This window comes from Neoarius graeffei, chromosome 20 (genome assembly GCF_027579695.1).
Source record: "Neoarius graeffei isolate fNeoGra1 chromosome 20, fNeoGra1.pri, whole genome shotgun sequence".
Classification (NCBI taxonomy): domain Eukaryota; kingdom Metazoa; phylum Chordata; class Actinopteri; order Siluriformes; family Ariidae; genus Neoarius; species Neoarius graeffei.
In genome coordinates this window covers 2,570,340-2,585,348 of record NC_083588.1, presented here as the reverse complement: position 1 = coordinate 2,585,348, position 15,009 = coordinate 2,570,340, and the positions used below count along the sequence as shown (strand labels likewise).

General features: G+C 41.1%; 1 protein-coding gene across 1 annotated transcript in view; it reads right to left on the bottom strand.

Annotated features, from left to right (window-relative positions):
- Positions 1-4,992, bottom strand: part of grin2aa (glutamate receptor, ionotropic, N-methyl D-aspartate 2A, a) — a 204,618-nt gene extending 199,626 nt beyond the window's left edge. The window contains exon 1 of the mRNA XM_060901097.1: positions 4,588-4,992. Within this exon, the coding sequence (XP_060757080.1) occupies positions 4,588-4,992 (405 nt within the window). The remainder of the gene's footprint in view (positions 1-4,587) is intronic.
- Positions 4,993-15,009: the final 10,017 nt, after the last annotated feature.

Genomic DNA, 15,009 nt, shown 5'->3' with positions numbered 1-15,009 from the left:
ACCAATCAGAGTCCAGAACTCAGCAGTGGGGAAGAAGCCTCCGAGCGCATCTCAAGTCTTCTGGGGAAAAAAATAAGGTGCAATATTTTGAGGAAAAGAATCAAATAATCAGAAGCACACACAAAAAAACAGCTGGCAGTTTTTGCTTCAGCAGTTTTTCTTCTTTTTGTCCAGTAAAAAGCAGATGAAGGAATGAAGCGGATGGAGAATGCAGTATGTGATCATCATCGTTCTCCAGCTCATGAAGGATTCGCTCAGCTGGGCTCATCAGTACAAAGCAGATCTCCAATAAACCTGAAACAGATCTCCAACAAACCTGAATAAATCTCCAATAAGCCCAAAACAGATCTCCAGTAAACCCGAAACAGATCTCCACTCACCTGAATAAATCTCCAATAATCCCAAAACAGATCTCCAATAAACCCAAAACAGATCTCCATTCACCTGAATAAATCTCCAATAATCCCAAAACAGATCTCCAATAAACCCGAAACAGATCTCCATTCACCTGAATAAATCTCCAATAATCCCAAAACAGATCTCCAATAAACCCGAAACAGATCTCCACTCACCTGAATAAATCTCCAATAATCCCAAAACAGATCTCCAATAAACCCGAAACAGATCTCCATTCACCTGAATAAATCTCCAATAATCCCAAAACAGATCTCCAATAAACCCGAAACAGATCTCCATTCACCTGAATAAATCTCCAATAATCCCAAAACAGATCTCCAATAAACCTGAAACATCTCCAATAAACCTGAATAAATCTCCAGTAAACCCGAAACAGATCTCCAATAAACCTGAAACAGCTCTCCAAACTCGAAACAGATCTCCAATAAACCCAAATAAATCTTCAACAAACCCGAATAAATCTCCAATAAACCTGAAACAGATCTCCACTAACCTGAATAAATCTCCAGTAAACCTGAATAAATCTCCAATTAGCCTGAATAAATCTCCAATAAACCCAAATAAATCTCCAATAAACCGAAACAGATCTCCAGTAAACCTGAATAAATCTCCAATCTACCAGAATAAATCTCCAATAAACCCGAATGAATCTCCAATAAACCCGAATAAATCTCCAGTAAACCCGAAACAGACCTCTAATAAACCCGAAACAGATCTCCAATAAACCCAAATAAATCTCCAATAAAACCAAATAAATCTCCAATAAACCTGAAACAGATCTCCACTAACCTGAATAAATATCCAATAAACCTGAAATAGATCTGCAATAAACCCAAATAAATTGCCAATAAACCCGAAACAGATCTCCAATAAACCAAATCTCCAATAAAGCCGAAACAAATCTCCAATAAACCTGAAACAGATCTCCACTAACCTGAATAAATATCCAATAAACCTGAAACAGATCTCCAATAAACCCGAAACAGATCTCCAATAAACCAAATCTCCAATAAACCTGAATAAATCTCCAATAAACCCGAAACAGATCTCCAATAAACCCAAATAAATCTCCAATAAAACCAAATAAATCTCCAATAAACCTGAAACAGATCTCCACTAACCTGAATAAATATCCAATAAACCTGAAATAGATCTGCAATAAACCCAAATAAATTGCCAATAAACCCGAAACAGATCTCCAATAAACCAAATCTCCAATAAAGCCGAAACAAATCTCTAATAAACCCGAAACAAATCTCCACTAACCTGAATAAATCTCCAATAAGCCTGAAACAGATCTCCAATAAACTCGAATAAATCTCCAGTAAACCCAAATAAATCTCCAGTAAACCCAAATAAATCTCCAATAAACCAGAATAAATCTTCAGTAAACCAGAATAAATCTCCAATAAACCAAATCTCCAATAAACCTGAAACAGAACCCAAATAAATCTCCAATAAACCCGAAACAGATCTCCAATAAACCAAATCTCCAATAAGCCCGAAACAGATCTCCAATAAACCAAATCTCCAATAAACCAAATCTCCAATAAGCCCGAAACAGATCTCCAATAAACCAAATCTCCAATAAACCAAATCTCCAATAAACCTGAAACAGATCTCCAATAAACCAAATCTCCAATAAACCCGAAACAGAACCCAAATAAATCTCCAATAAACCCAAATAAATCTCCAATAATCCCAAAACAGATCTCCAATAAACCCGAAACAGATCTCCAATAAACCAAATCTCCAATAAACCCGAAACAGAACCCAAATAAATCTCCAGTAAACCCAAAACAGATCTCCAATAAACCAAATCTCTAATAAACCCAAAACAGATCTCCAATAAACCCAAATAAATCTCCAGTAAACCCGAATAAATCTCCAATAAACCCAAAACAGATCTCCAATAAACCAAATCTCCAATAAACCTGAATAAATCTCCAATAAACCCGAAACAGATCTCCAATAAACCAAATCTCCAATAAACCCGAAACAGAACCCAAATAAATCTCCAGTAAACCCGAAACAGATCTCCAATAAACCAAATCTCCAATAAACCCAAAACAGATCTCCAATAAACCCAAATAAATCTCCAGTAAACCCAAATAAATCTCCAATAAACCCAAAACAGATCTCCAATAAACCAAATCTCCAATAAACCCAAAACAGATCTCCAATAAACCCGAATAAATCTCCAATAAACCCAAATAAATCTCCAATAAACCCGAATAAATCTCCAATAAACCCGAATAAATCTCCAATAAACCAAAACTCTCGAACATTTTTACATTCCGCGCTCTGCATTTCCTCTGTGCTTTTGGTGTAAAGGTAATGACTAACAGTTGTTATGTTCCCACAGGAACATCTCCTGTCCAGAACGCCTTCAAAATGAACACGAGTGATGTCAGGAACGCGGGGCCTCGCGACCCTGCCTGGACGCTGACCTTTTTACGTCTGAGGCTGTAAAACATATGACACGGTGACACAATGACGCATGTTTCGAAGCAGTGATGCGTGACCTGTCTGTTCATCAGCGCATTTATTCTCACTGACGTGTTTTTCTCATCCACACCGAGTCACACTCACACCCAGAAACCCGCAGGAGGACAAGCCGCTCAGAAACAAAAGGGCTTCTAAAGCACCGATGCTCCGGAGTCGATTCATGACAGGAAATGAATAAACTGGCATTAAAGTCAATAAAACATATTTCACAGCAGCACAAAGAACGAAGAGTTAAAGAGAGAGGCAGAGGAGTGAAAAACTCAAATCACATGAGGAAGGAAGGAAGGAAGGAAGGAAGGAAGGAAGGAAGGAAGGAAGGGATGAAGAGAGAGAGAGGAAGACTGAGAGAAAGGAAAGGGGAAGGAAAGATGGAGAGGGAGAGATGAAGGAAGGAAGGAAGGAAGGAAGGAAGGAAGGAAGGAAGACTGAGTGGAAGGAAAATAGGAAGGAAGGAAAGAATAGAGAGGGAGAAAGGAAGGAAAGATGTAAGGAAGAAAAGAATGGAAAGGGAGATGAAGGAAGGAAGTAAAATTCCAGAATTTCCCCTCATGGGGATCAATAAAGGAATATCTTGAAAGAAAGAAAGAAAGAAAGAAAGAAAGAAAGAAAGAAAGAAAGAAAGAAAGAAAGAAAGAAAGAAATGATGCTTCAGTAAAAGTTTAAAAAAAGAACATTTAATTGTCCAGAAATGTGAGTGAATTAATGTCACTTTACTCTATGATGTCGTGACTTTGAATCGAGTGAAATGTAATTCAGTAAAAGTCCATCATTCTTTTTATTTATCGTCAGGAAAAAGTGAAGTGACGCTTCAGTATCGGAATGAAGTTCACTTCCAGAAGTTCGTTCCACCTGTAAACGCAGGTTCATGCCATGGAACGTGCTTTAGACTTTATTTTGGATCTGAGATGAAAATCTGAAACCTGAGAAAAGTCTTCAAGCTTATTTTTACAAATGAAACATTGAAAGTGTTGAATAATGAATAACTTGGAACGTCATGGAGACCTGCTGCACTCAGGACGTGAACACCGATGAAGCGGAAGTGCACAGCTTTAAGTGAAGAGGATTTTAAAAGACTGGATATCAAGTGAAACATACAGCAAGTACAGGCAATTTTATACACACAATAAAAAAGAATTAAACACTGACTTCCTTTAAAGCCCTGATTTACTAAAGTGCAAACTTTACTGCCAAAATAATAGTCAAGCTCATTCACACTAACAGACTCTACGGAGGATTCGTGGGGGTTTCAGTGACCAAAATAACACAATTATTACGTGTTTGTTTTCATTTGAATAGAAATTTTTGGTATTTCTACTTAAAATTCGAAGAACAGTGGGCGGAATCAATGCAAATAGATGAATATCAGACCTACAGTGTGGTTTTCAGCAGCCTGAAAGTTATTTTGGAGATTTAGTGTGTAAATAAATATGACTGAAAGGCACATATTAAATTAACAGACACACACACATTTTACTTTTGATGAGACACCTAGCGAATCAACAAACCCAACAAACTAGCTCCAGGTCATGTGATCAGGAAATTTTCCATGCTGTAGTGACAAAATAAGAATTGTTGACAGTGAACGAGATTAAGCATTGACATTAAATATGACAGGGAAGGAAACGTTGGGAAAATGCTCAGCAAGTCTTTAACAATTCTTACCTTATCCGCCATGATCATGGACGAGCCGCCGTGAATCCCCAGGATGGGTATCAACGTCTGTGAAGAAATAAAATCCAAAATCTGGGCGATGGCTTCCTGGTCGGTGCCGTCGCCGAACACCACGCCGTGGATCTTAGTCCCGGACATGAGGTCGCACACATGAGTGATGATGCTCTTTGGATCCGTTTCGTTGACCAGCAGCGTGACCACGTTGACGTCGATTGGGTCGTCTTTGCTCCACAGGGCTCGGATGTCCCGGTCCGAGATGTAGCGCGTTCGGCCCAGGATCACGGCAATGTTCAGAATAGGAACCTTCTCTGCAGCGTGGACCACGCCCACCAGGGTGAGGAGAGCCGGGAGTATCAGGAGTGCCAAGCCGGAAAACCCCATCGTGCTTGACTTCATTCCCTGATGGCATGAAAGAAAAACATTGTGTTTTTAAGCAGCCAGATTGCTCATGTACAGCCTGGATTTATAAACAGAACATCAATCTGAAGGTTCTCAAGGAAATCTTTCATTTCCACAGAACTGTGAGAAACATTCTGCAATGTTCTGATCTCAATCTCCTTGACCAGTTCTCTGAAGATTTGAGAACATCTACACTCAGTATCATGCTGTTACAGTCTCGGAAATTAATCAAAGACGGAGTGGTAGGATGTCAGCCATTGATTACTTTCCGATAAGAAGAGTCTGGTTCTTCTTCTTCCACAACAAATGTTCTAACAATGACACATTTTTAAAGAATGACACATCATACTTTTATCCATTAAGACAAGCGACTTCCTTTATCATTGGGTTTTCGGTTCTCCCTGAGGGAACCCTAGAACAGTCAGTTTCCCGAAACCATCTCTGAAGAACCTTTGTTTTTTTTATTTTTTTCTCTAAGAATGTTGGATTACTTCACATTATTTCTCAGTGTTTTCTTTGTATTACCTCGAACTTGTCAGGAGTTTAACAGTTAGCTCTTGGTACTTGGTACACTCTGAGAAAAAAGACTTCTTCAAGGGTTCCATGATATAAGTAAGAGTTCTTAGCCTGGTAAAGAACTATGACGAACCATTCAGTGACCATTTCATAGAACTTGAAAGGTTCTGTATGGAATCCAACCACAGATTTCCAAGTAGGACGATTCTTTTTGAGAAGCTAAGAACCTGTAAATATCCAAAGCACCCTGAAAGAACTCTTGAAGAACCTGCTCAGCTCTTTGAACAAGTGTGTGTTCAGATGAGGTAATCAATGTGGTGAGGTGATTCCTGAGGAGGTGAAGACATTCTTCAAGGGATGGTCAAGGATCTCAGGAAAGTGATTCTGCTTAGAATCCTGTCTCAAAGAGGAACACTGCTGTTGTATGGTTCTGCATCAAACCTGGCATAGCGTTCCTCTCGAGGGTCAAGCTGAAATACTCTTACCGTGCAGGTTTTTGCTCAGATCGCATGTGGGCGTGTCCTATTCTTCGTCTACTGTTGGTTGCCATGGTTGCACGACACAAGCTAGCTACAGAACGTAAATAAAACCATCTGATCACAAATCCGAGATCTTGCCACTAAAAAATAAAGTTTTGCTGGGAAACACATGTCGAAAGTGCATTTGTGCTGAGCTGAAAACAGCGTTGTGCTTTTTTGCAGAATTTAACAACATCAAAAATATCAGTACTGTTCATTTTTGGGAAAATCAAACACTTTTTTTGCTGTATGTTGGAGTTTTGGGAGTTAGATTGGATTAATGACATTTATTTATTAAAGCATGCACTTGTTCTTGCATTCTCCTGTTATAAATGCTTCACTTTTGGTCAATTAATAATGCAAGACCGTTTTAGCACCTTGGTGAAATAACTGTTGAAGAAAAAATATCAGTTGTCCATCAGACTGATGTGACTGAAAAATCAGGTGATTTTTTTCATGCACACCTGGAAACCCTGAGATTAAAATATGATTCGAGATTGATTTACTGCGATGCAGGATCCAAATCTTTCAAACTGTCAGGTTCAGTTCAGGTCCAAGCGAATGTTTGAGCGTCAAACACAATGAACACACGTCACTCTGAAAACTGTAACACAGGAAGAACATGAGAAGTGAAACATTTCTATGTTCGAAGAGTCTCATTGTGGAAACCAGGAGAATGAAGAGCTGGCGAAGAGCAAGTGATGAAGATGCCGTGTGACATCGAGGCTGAGCAGCAAGCAGAGCAGAAGAGCGGAGTGCTGACATCATCACTCCAGGAGCGTACTGAGGGAACAGAGCCTCGTGAACATCTGACGTGGCCTACATGTGTAAGCGAGGTGAAGAGATGATCACCGTAGGTCATATGGTTCAGAGAAAGGTGAAGCTGCAGCATGTGATCTGAGGAACCCTCATCGAGCATTTTAGGAAGCCATGTTGATCCTTTTATCTCCCATCCTCCTTTCCTTTCACATCACTTTTGGATTAAAGTCTCTTCTTGATCTTGAAATCCAGCATTCATTAAATCTAATTATCCTATCGTCTGGAGATCGCGAGTTCAAATCCCGATGATGCAAGAGCGCTCCATAACCAGGAGTTCTCGAGAGCAAAATTGGCCATGGATGGGAAGGACATCTTCTCTCTCCCCTGTCAAGCATAGCGACACGAAGAGAATCAATCGTGTATGTAGAAGACAGCGGATAGCACCTTCCTCCCGGTGTGTTCCACCACCCTGTGATGCAATAGTTCAAAAAGTGCAGTTGGCTGGTGTGACGTGTTAACCCTCCTTCCCCCTCCAGCAGGTTAGTGGGCGACCAAACTGAAGAGAAAGCGCTGGGAAAAAAGAACAATATGACACTTTTTATCCATTTATAGTTCCAGGTCATGTTGCGGAATGTCCACCAACCCAGTTGGTTCCTGCTGTCACTATTCTCTCTCTTTAAAAATTCATGTTCCTGAGAAACCACAAAGTGTAAATTCCTCCTGATGATGGAATGATGTTCACCTCCAACTGTTACAAAGCGCTGACACTAGAGACTCCTTCCATAAATGTGAAATATCGTCAATATTGTTTTCCTTACTTCTTGGTCAATGGTTACAGAATGGGTTCTTGATCTTGTAGATGGAACTGAAACAGGGCTGACATACTGATCAGATGTCAGATGTATATTGATGTATTTACAGTGCTGAGCATAAATGAGTGCACCCCCTTTGAAAAGTAACATTTTAAACAATATCTCAATGAACACAAACAATTTCCAAAATGTTGACAAGACAAAGTTGAATATAACATCTGTTTAACTTATAACGAGAAAAAGTAAGGTTAATAATATAACTTAGATTACACATTTTTCAGTTTTACTCAAATTAGGGTGGTGCAAAAATGAGTACACCCCACAACAAAAACTACGACATCTAGTACTTTGTATGGCCTCCATGATTTTTAATGACAGCACCAAGTCTTCTAGGCATGGAATGAACAAGTTGGTGACATTTTGCAACATCAATCTTTTTCCATTCTTCAACAACGACCTCTTTGAGTGACTGGATGCTGGATGGAGAGTGATGCTCAACTTGTCTCTTCAGAATTCCCCAAAGAAAATAATTTCTTTACACCACAAAGGTGAAGGCTACAAGAAGATCAGCAAAGCTTTACTTATCAGTTCAGAATACTGTAGCAAAAGTGGTACAAAAATTTAAGAAAGATGGAACTGCAACCATCTCACAGAGACATCCAGGTCATCCACAGAAGTTAACACCTCAACAGGAGCACCTTCTGATGAGAAGGGTTGAAGAAAATCAGCATGCAAGTTCACTGCAGTTATCTAAAGAAGTAGAAAACCAAACTGGTGTGACTATTTCCCATGACACAATACGGCGTACACTGCAGAGGAATGGCATGCATGGACGCCATCCACGAAAGAAGCCTCTCCTAAAGCCCAGGTACAAAAAAGCCCGCCTAGAGTTTGCCAGGGCCCATGCTGACAAAGATGAAGACTACTGGGACTCTATACTCTGGAGTGATGAGACCAAGATAAATGTTTTTGGAACTGATGGCTTCAAAACTGTATGGCATCACAAAGGTGAGGAATACAAAGAAAAATGCCTGGTGCCTACAGTGAAACATGGTGGTGGCAGTGTCCTTATGTGGGGCTGCATGAGTGCTGCTGGTGTCGGGGAGCTGCATTTCATTGATGGCATCATGAATTCACAGACGTATTGCTCTATACTGAAAGAGAAGACACTACCATCACTCCGTGCCCTTGGTTGTCATGCACTTTTCCAACATGATAATGATCCTAAACACACATCTAAGGCCACTGTTGGATTTCTGAAGAAGAACAGGGTGAAAGTGATTCAGTGGCCAAGTATGTCTCCTGATCTGAACCCAATCGAACACCTTCTGAAGAGACAAGTTGAGCATCACTCTCCATCCAGCATCCAGTCACTAAAAGAGGTCATTGTTGAAGAATGGAAAAATATTGATGTTGCAAAATGTCGCCAACTTGTTCATTCCATGCCTAGAAGACTTGGTGCTGTCATTAAAAATCATGGAGGCCATACAAAGTACTAGATGTAGTAGTTTTTGTTGTGGGGTGTACTCATTTTTGCACCACTCTAATTTGAGTAAAACTGAAAAATGTGTACCGTAATCTAAGTTATATTATTAACCTTACTTTTTCCCATTATAAGTTAAACAGATGTTATATTAAACTTTGTCTTGTCAACATTTTGGAAATTGTTTGTGTTCATTGAGATACTGTTTAAAATGTTACTTTTCAAAGGGGGTGCACTCATTTATGCTCAGCACTGTAGATGTGTTTTTATGTATACAGATCCCTTTCGGTGTGTGTGTAGAAGTCTATAGATATATTTAGATGTCTTTAAGTGTGTACAGAATTCCATAGACATCTTTAAATGTGTATAGAATTCTATAGATGTCTTTAGATGTGTCTAGAAGTCTATAGACGTATGTAGATGTGTATAGAAGTCTATAGATGTCTTTAGATGTGTATAGAAGTCTATATGTGTTTAGATGTGTCTAGAATTCTAGAGAAGTCTGTAGATATGTGTATAGAATTCTATAAATGTCTTTAGATGTGTGTAGAATTCTATAGATGTATTTTGATATGTCTAGAATTCTAGAGAAGTCTGTAGATGTGTATAGAATTCTATAGATGTCTTTAGATGTGTGTAGAATTCTATAGATGTCTTTAGATGTGTCTAGAATTCTATAGCTGTCTTTTGATATGTCTAGAATTCTAGAGAAGTCTGTAGATGTGTATAGAATTCTATAGATGTCTTTAGATGTGTATAGAATTCTGTAGATGTCTTTATATGTGTAGAGCTCTATAGATATCTTTACGTGTGTAGAATTCTATAAGAGTCTGTAGATGTGTCTAGAATTCTATAGATGTCTTTAGATTTGTATAGAATCCTATAGATGTCTTTAGATGTGTGTAGAGGTCTTTAGATGTGTATAGAATTCTATAGAAGTCTGTAGATGTGTGTAGAAGTCTGTAGGTGACTTTAAATGTGTATAGAATTCTATAGAAGGGTGCAGGTGTGTGTAGAATTCTATAGATGTCTTTAGATGTGTAGAACTCTATAGATATATTTGCATGTGTGTAGAATTCTATAGAAGTCTGTAGATTTGTCTAGAATTCTATAGATGTCTTTTGATGTGTCTAGAATTCTATAGATGTCTTTAGAGGTGGATAGAATTCTATAGATGTCTTTAGATGTGTGTAGATGTCTTTAGATGTGTATAGAATTCTATAGAAGTCTGTAGATGTGTGTAGAAGTCTGTAGGTGACTTTAAATGTGTATAGAATTCTATAGAAGGGTGCAGATGTCTGTAGAAGTGTGTAGAATTCTATAGATGTCTTTAGAGGTGTATACTGTAGATGTGTTTCGGTGTGTCGTTACTTCTCGCGAACTGCAGCTTTATGCACGCGCGCCCCCTGTCGGTGCGCTTCCGCCTGGCCCTCAGCCTCATTCCGCTTTAGGACGCGACTCCAGCGCATTGAGTGCCGCTTCCGCACCTCCTGTAAACACACCTCCATACCGGGATCTCCAGCACGCGGCCCTCACCGAATAACCATGCAGCAGCGCGCGCTCCACTGAAACTATCTGCGCTTGTTCTTTGGGTAAAGGTGGGATAGAACGCGCACCCAGCAGGTGGGCGGAAAGAGAAAAAAAAAACAAGAAGAAGAGGCAGAAGAGGAAATACATAACCCCAGAGATCTGATCTGTCCGAGTGCGAGGTCCAGGCTGTCCGATCTCAGCCGGATGAGACACAGACAGCCTGTGTGTGATCAGCTCGCGCACACGGGTCCGGGTTTGGGGATCGGTTTGTCATCCTGCGCGCGGGACGCAGAGACTCCGGAGACTCATGATCATCCAAAGCAGTTTCACACTCACACACACACACTCACACACACACACACACACTGTATTTCTATTTCAGTTCGACGCACATCATCAGCCCCGAACCAGCAGTTTGCTGCAATCAGACTCCGATCTCATGGCATTTCACTGGCAAAGAACAGAACAGAACCGAGCAGAGCAGAGCAGAGCAGGCGAAGGTCCGCATGGCGCACGCTGCAGGCTTTCTCTACGGCTTTTCGCACCCGAGATCTCTTTAGATCAGGCTCACACGGAAGGGGAAAAATCCAAAGCAAAGCTATTCTGCTGCAATTCATATCGGTAACACGCACGTTTTGGGTTTTATGCCTCTTTTTTCGGATGCGGTGCACTTTTTCCTGGAGAGAGGATGCGTAAAAATGGACGAGGGGGGAAAAATAATATATAGCGTAGATTTAGGGTTACTCACAGCATCGCCTCTCCTCCACAGAGCTCCAGAATCGGAGTGGACATCGCAGCAGGTCCTGTCCTCCTCTCTCTCTCTCTCCTCCTGCCGGGTTGCGGATGATTGAATGCTCGCCCTTTATTATCCTTCAACTTCAATCCCGCGACATCACATTAAATCCAAAGTGCGTCCGTGAGCTTGATCCATGACTCCGTGTGCGTGTGTGCGTGCGTGTTGCCTCCTCGGTCCCGCATCCAGAGCTGCGGGGTTGTGAATGAAGAAAAAGAAGAAGAACGTGTGTGCGCTCTCTCTCTCTCTCTCTCTCACACACACACACATATAGATCTCCACATGCAGAGAGCAGCAGCAGGTCTGCGACTAGAGAATGAAATGCTGAGGAGAGTAGGATGCTCAGTGATCCTTTCTTCCTTTCCTTCCTCACACATCTACAGCAAACTTCAGAACCAGAACCATGCTGCAGTGAAAATCAGGCACTCAAGCCAAGAAACAAAGGAGCGTTTGATCTCCAGTTGGACAAAATTGAAATGAAAGCAAAGAGCAAACAAGGTTGGACTCTCCACCGCAATACGACATCATTCATTCATCCTGAGTGAGAGGTTTATCCGGGTTCGGGTCATATTGGATCTGGAGTCTATCCCAGGAACGCTGGGTGTGAAACAGAATGAGATGCCTGTCCATCATACACAAACACACACCCAGGTACGCATGCCCCTTCACACCTAATTTAGCATCACTCAATCCAAGTGAATGTCTTTGGACAGTGGGAGGAAACCGGAGAACAACAAAGAACCCCACACGGACACCAGGAGAACATGTCGAGCGAGGCCGTGCAGAGGCCCTCAGAGGGACAGGTGCTCAATTTTTAAAAGGGCTACACGGATCAAGATGTTCGAGCACCAACAACATGTGACCTTCCAACTCAGAGCCACTGTAATGCTGGACGGCACCAAGCACGCAGCTGAGAGACGACCCGACTGCAAATTAAACTCGCCATCCATCTCTCAACCTCAGGATCAAACAAAGCACACAAATCGCTCACTTGTTGTGCCATATCAGATATTATAACAGTTCAGATATGAAGTTAAACTGGCAGTTATGGACAGGTGGGATATTGCTCCGCCCTCTGGCTTTGCGGTGGCCATCACTCTGCTCTCAAACTCCGCCTTGAATGTCACACCATGCCTGAGTTGGGCTCAGCTGAGAACATCACCGTGAGTGGTGCACGAACCAGAGGTCCAGGTCAGGAGCCGTGTCTCAAAGGGTTCTTAAAGTTCTATCAGGACTACGTTACCCATCAGCACCTGCGTGTAGTCACATGTCTCACTCTTGACTCTCACCTGTGTCTCACTGTGACTCGTGAAGCACCTGATTTAAGTTCTATGAGTTCTTCGTGTCTTTGGTCTTTTTTTGACACTGAGTTCGTTTCATGTTTCAATCCCACCTTGCCAAAAAGAGCCCAAGGGATAAGGAGCAGGTGCTTATGCACCTAAAGCCCCGCCCCTGTACGCACATGCCTGATATGAAACCACACAGACTGGAACCCAGGATCCTGGAGCTGTGAAGTGGGAACGTGCACCTCCGTGCTCCCGTTTTCCTGATCCACATGTCATAAATCTCCTCACTTCCACCACCAGGATGTCCTCCATGTTTGTTTTAGTCTCTTGCCCCTGAACGTGACATGATTAGTCAGGATGTTAAAACAAGTGTTTTTGGACCATGTGATCAAGTTGTGAAATGTGTCTGAACCGCACATCCAGTCTGATTCGCTGGATGTTTAGAGCCCGGTGTCCAAACACCAATCAATCTGCTGCTCCTGTTACACAACGCTGAAGCTTCCTGTCAGATTCCATGGAAAACATGGAATTCTTGAGACAAAGAACCCAAGTGTGAAAGCAGCTTAAAAGTTTTGTCCAGTGAAGACATTTTCAGACTTGGCATCAATACACGAGTCCACACTCACAACCAGTTCGGTGATGGCTTGTGGGCAGAGCTTGTCTGAAAAACAGCTTTTGCACTTCACCAATGGATGAAACTCTCAGGCCCTGAAAGAAGTGTGAAAAAGTCTGTTTTCAGAACCACAAATCTGTACAACATCACAGAAACCCTGGGCTCTGGATCTGAAAAGGATTTTGAGTGACATAACTGACGAAAACTCATAAGTCAGTTTTCCAGCGAGGAAAACACCCTCTCTTTGGTCAGGAAGATCAGAAAGGTCGATTCACTTTTGCTCTGAGTTCAGCAAATGACGTCAGATCAGCATGGCTGTTCACAACATCAGCGGGAAACACAGCAGCACTTGTTACCTTTCAACAAGTTCTACTTGATATACGCTCGTCAAAAAACGAAGCAATTCCGAGTTCCAGTTTCCGACTTCACAACAGACTTCGACTCCGTCTGCTCCATGAGCATCACAGACACCAAAAAGTCCACGCTGTGGGATTTCCACCACTCTGTCTTTTCAAAAGCAGAAATTCATATAACTGGGAAATAAGCACTTCAACGAAAACAGGAAGCTGGTTTATGATATTTGATTGGAGGTTCTACACTCAGACACACCCAAAAACTGATGCATTAAAGGGGAACTGAAGGCAAAGTTTTTATTATCAAAATTCTATTTATCTCATTTTGTTCAATATAGGAACGCATTTTTGAGCTATTTTGTTGCTGCTATAGCAAGTTATGAGTGTTTGAAATATGCTCTGTAATATATCAGTCCATATGTCAAAGCGATGGCCGTAAACAAGATTCGTCGAGACCTGTGCGAGACATCGTAGGACGGAAGTAAAACGTACAGCGCAAATCAAAGCGACCAACATCTGCCAACGTCATCAAAAGACGCGCGCGCCCTCTTTCAAATGCTGATGTAATCAAGCCGGAAGTTTTGTTTGTTTTAATAGCAATCAGGAAAGTTTGAAAAAAGTCAGCAGTAATCGTCATTTAAACTCGTTTTTGTGCAATATTTCGTTTGGAAAACAGTTTTCAAAATGGCGGCGCTGACACCTGGCTGACACTTCTTCACGTTTCGAAGTCTCGCACAATTCTCATGAAGATCGCGCAGATAAGCGACGCCTGCCGTGGACCAAACGAACTAAATTCAACATGGCTAACCGAATAGGAGATATATATAACCAAATAATAGTATAATATTGAATTGCAATTAGTTGCCAATACGAGTCACGATATAAGGTTACTAAAACCGAAAACGTAATTGAATAACACGTTAATTAAGAAATAAAGCAAGTTTAAAAATGACTTCAGTTCTCCTTTAATTCCTACCTACAAAGGTGCACACTCCAGATTGACATTTTTGAGGGTTTTTTTTCCTTCTTTGGCCTCTCTTTATCCTCCCCACTGCCAGACTGTGGACTCAGTGCCAGTTTTTTTTCCCCCTCAACAAAGCAATATTTCAATATTTCAGACCTGATCTGTGAATAAAACGCTTTGACTAGACAAACAGTGCTGCGGTAATTCTATTTACCGGAAGCATTCTTTTTTTTTTTTTCCCCTGTTAAAACTAATAACATCCACTCATGCCTTTAAGCTGTGTGCGAATTTACACTTTCAGGCTTTTTAAACTTTAATTTTTTGCTCTCTGATGCTTTAGTGGATGATTTTTAATATAAATAATAATATGTACATACTGTATATGTT